We start from the raw sequence: 1,871 nt of genomic DNA on the forward strand, positions 1-1,871 counted from the left end.
TGTCGTTGCGGTCGCCCACCAACACGCGCAGGCTCACGTTGGCGCTGAGCGCGGGCGAGCCCTGGTCGCGGGCCTGCAGGGTCAGCTCGAAGGCGCGCAGCTGCTCGTGGTCGAAGGCGCGCTGCGCGAACACCACCCCGCTCTGCGCGCTCACGGACACGTAGGACGCCAGCGCGCGTGGCTCCAGGTCGCTGGCCACCATGGAGTAGGAGACGCGGCCGTTGTGTCCCAGATCCGGGTCAAAGGCGCTGACTTGCGCAATAGAGGCGCCTGGAGGATTGTTCTCAGCCACGTGGATCAAATAGAAAGCCTGTTCGAAAACTGGCGCGTTGTCGTTGACATCGATGATGTTCAAGGTGACACTTCTGTTGGAGGAGAGAGGCGGATTTCCCCTATCTGTGACTGTGATGGTGATGTTGTATTCTGGAGTCTGTTCTCGATCTAGGGCTCCATCTGTGACCAACTTGTATGTATTTTTTGTATCTTGAACTATTTTAAATGGGAACTTTCCTTTTAGTTGGCAGAAAACTTCCCCATTAAATTCAGAATCTAGGTCACGTGTTTTGATCAGGGCAACAACAGTCCCCAGCTCAGCATCTTCTTGAATATGTTTAGATTCAGAATCCAGGGTTACCTCAGGGGCATTGTCATTTTCATCCAAAATATCTATTTGTATTTTACAGTGCGCAGTGTGTCGTCCACCATCCTTTGCTTCCACCCCAATTGTGTAGCTCTCTCTCTCTTCAAAGTCCAGTTCTCCACCAGTGGTGAGCTCCCCTGTTTTATTGTCCAGCTTGAACAGCTGTCTCACTACATTACCAATGTTGATGAAAGCATATGTGATCTCAGCATTGACCCCCTCATCCAAGTCAGTGGCCATCACACTTAGTACAGAGGAGCCCACTGGTAGGTTCTCTCGAACACTGGCCCTGTACACATCCTGGGTGAACACTGGTGGGTTATCATTTGCATCTGCCACAACCACCCTTATCTGGGTAGTGCAGCTTCTAGATGGGTCCCCCCCATCCACAGCGGTGAGGACCAGGTGGTGGTAAGACTGCTCTTCCCTGTCCAGGGGAGTCTTCACTACCAGTTCTGGGTACCTACTGCCATCTGGGTTCTCCCTCTGAATCAAAGAAAAGTGCGGGTTTGGGTTGAGGTAGTATTGCTGCAGGGAATTGACACCTACATCTGAATCTTGCGCGGATTCCAGGGAAAAAGTGGCTCCAGTTAGGGCCAGTTCACTGATTTCCAGTTCAGTGATATTTTGGCTAAAGGTCGGTGGGTTGTCATTGACATCCTGAATTACCACACTTATATGAAAGAAGTTCAAAGGCTTTTCAGCGACCATTTCGAATTCTAGAACACACGTTGACTTCTTGCCACAAACCTGCTCTCGGTCTATACGGTCGCTCACAAGTAAGTCCCCGTTCTCAGTACTCACTGTAAAGAATTTCTTCTGTGCACTAATCCGCAGGTTTCGTGTAGGCAATTCTCGCACGCCAAGCCCCAGATCCTTGGCGAGGTTCCCCACGAGTGAGCCCATGGCCAGCTCCTCAGGAATAGTGTAGCGGATCTGCTCCGGGAGCACCGGGCTGAACAAAGACAGCAAAAAGAGAAAGGGCATTCGTCTCCGCCCAGCCGGGCCCTTCTGTCCCAAGCGGTCTCCCATCCCGCTTTCTGCGACTTTGCCTTTCTGATTCCGAAGAGCTACGATCGCTAAATAATCCCAAGAATTCTCTGAGCAGGAGCAACTCCTTGATTTGTCTTGGCAGGCAGATTCTCTGACATATCTCGGCGGCAGAAAGAACCGGAGAGAGAGTGCCCAGTTAGCGCTGTTCCGCGGGGGGGGGGGGGGGGGGGGGGGGGGG

General features: G+C 52.6%; 1 protein-coding gene across 1 annotated transcript; it reads right to left on the reverse strand.

Annotated features, from left to right (window-relative positions):
- Positions 1-4: 4 nt before the first annotated feature.
- Positions 5-1,846, reverse strand: LOC102748148 (protocadherin gamma-B3; the record flags this gene model as incomplete). The annotated part of the gene is made up of 1 exon (XM_006731512.3): positions 5-1,846. A coding segment is annotated over exon 1 (1,668 nt), but the record flags the coding sequence as incomplete, so codon positions are not given.
- Between the last annotated feature and the right edge of the window lie 25 nt (positions 1,847-1,871).

Source organism: Leptonychotes weddellii, unplaced genomic scaffold, assembly GCF_054177405.1.
Source record: "Leptonychotes weddellii isolate Sample4059 unplaced genomic scaffold, ASM5417740v2 HiC_scaffold_27060, whole genome shotgun sequence".
In the NCBI taxonomy this organism is placed as follows: Eukaryota; Metazoa; Chordata; class Mammalia; order Carnivora; family Phocidae; genus Leptonychotes; species Leptonychotes weddellii.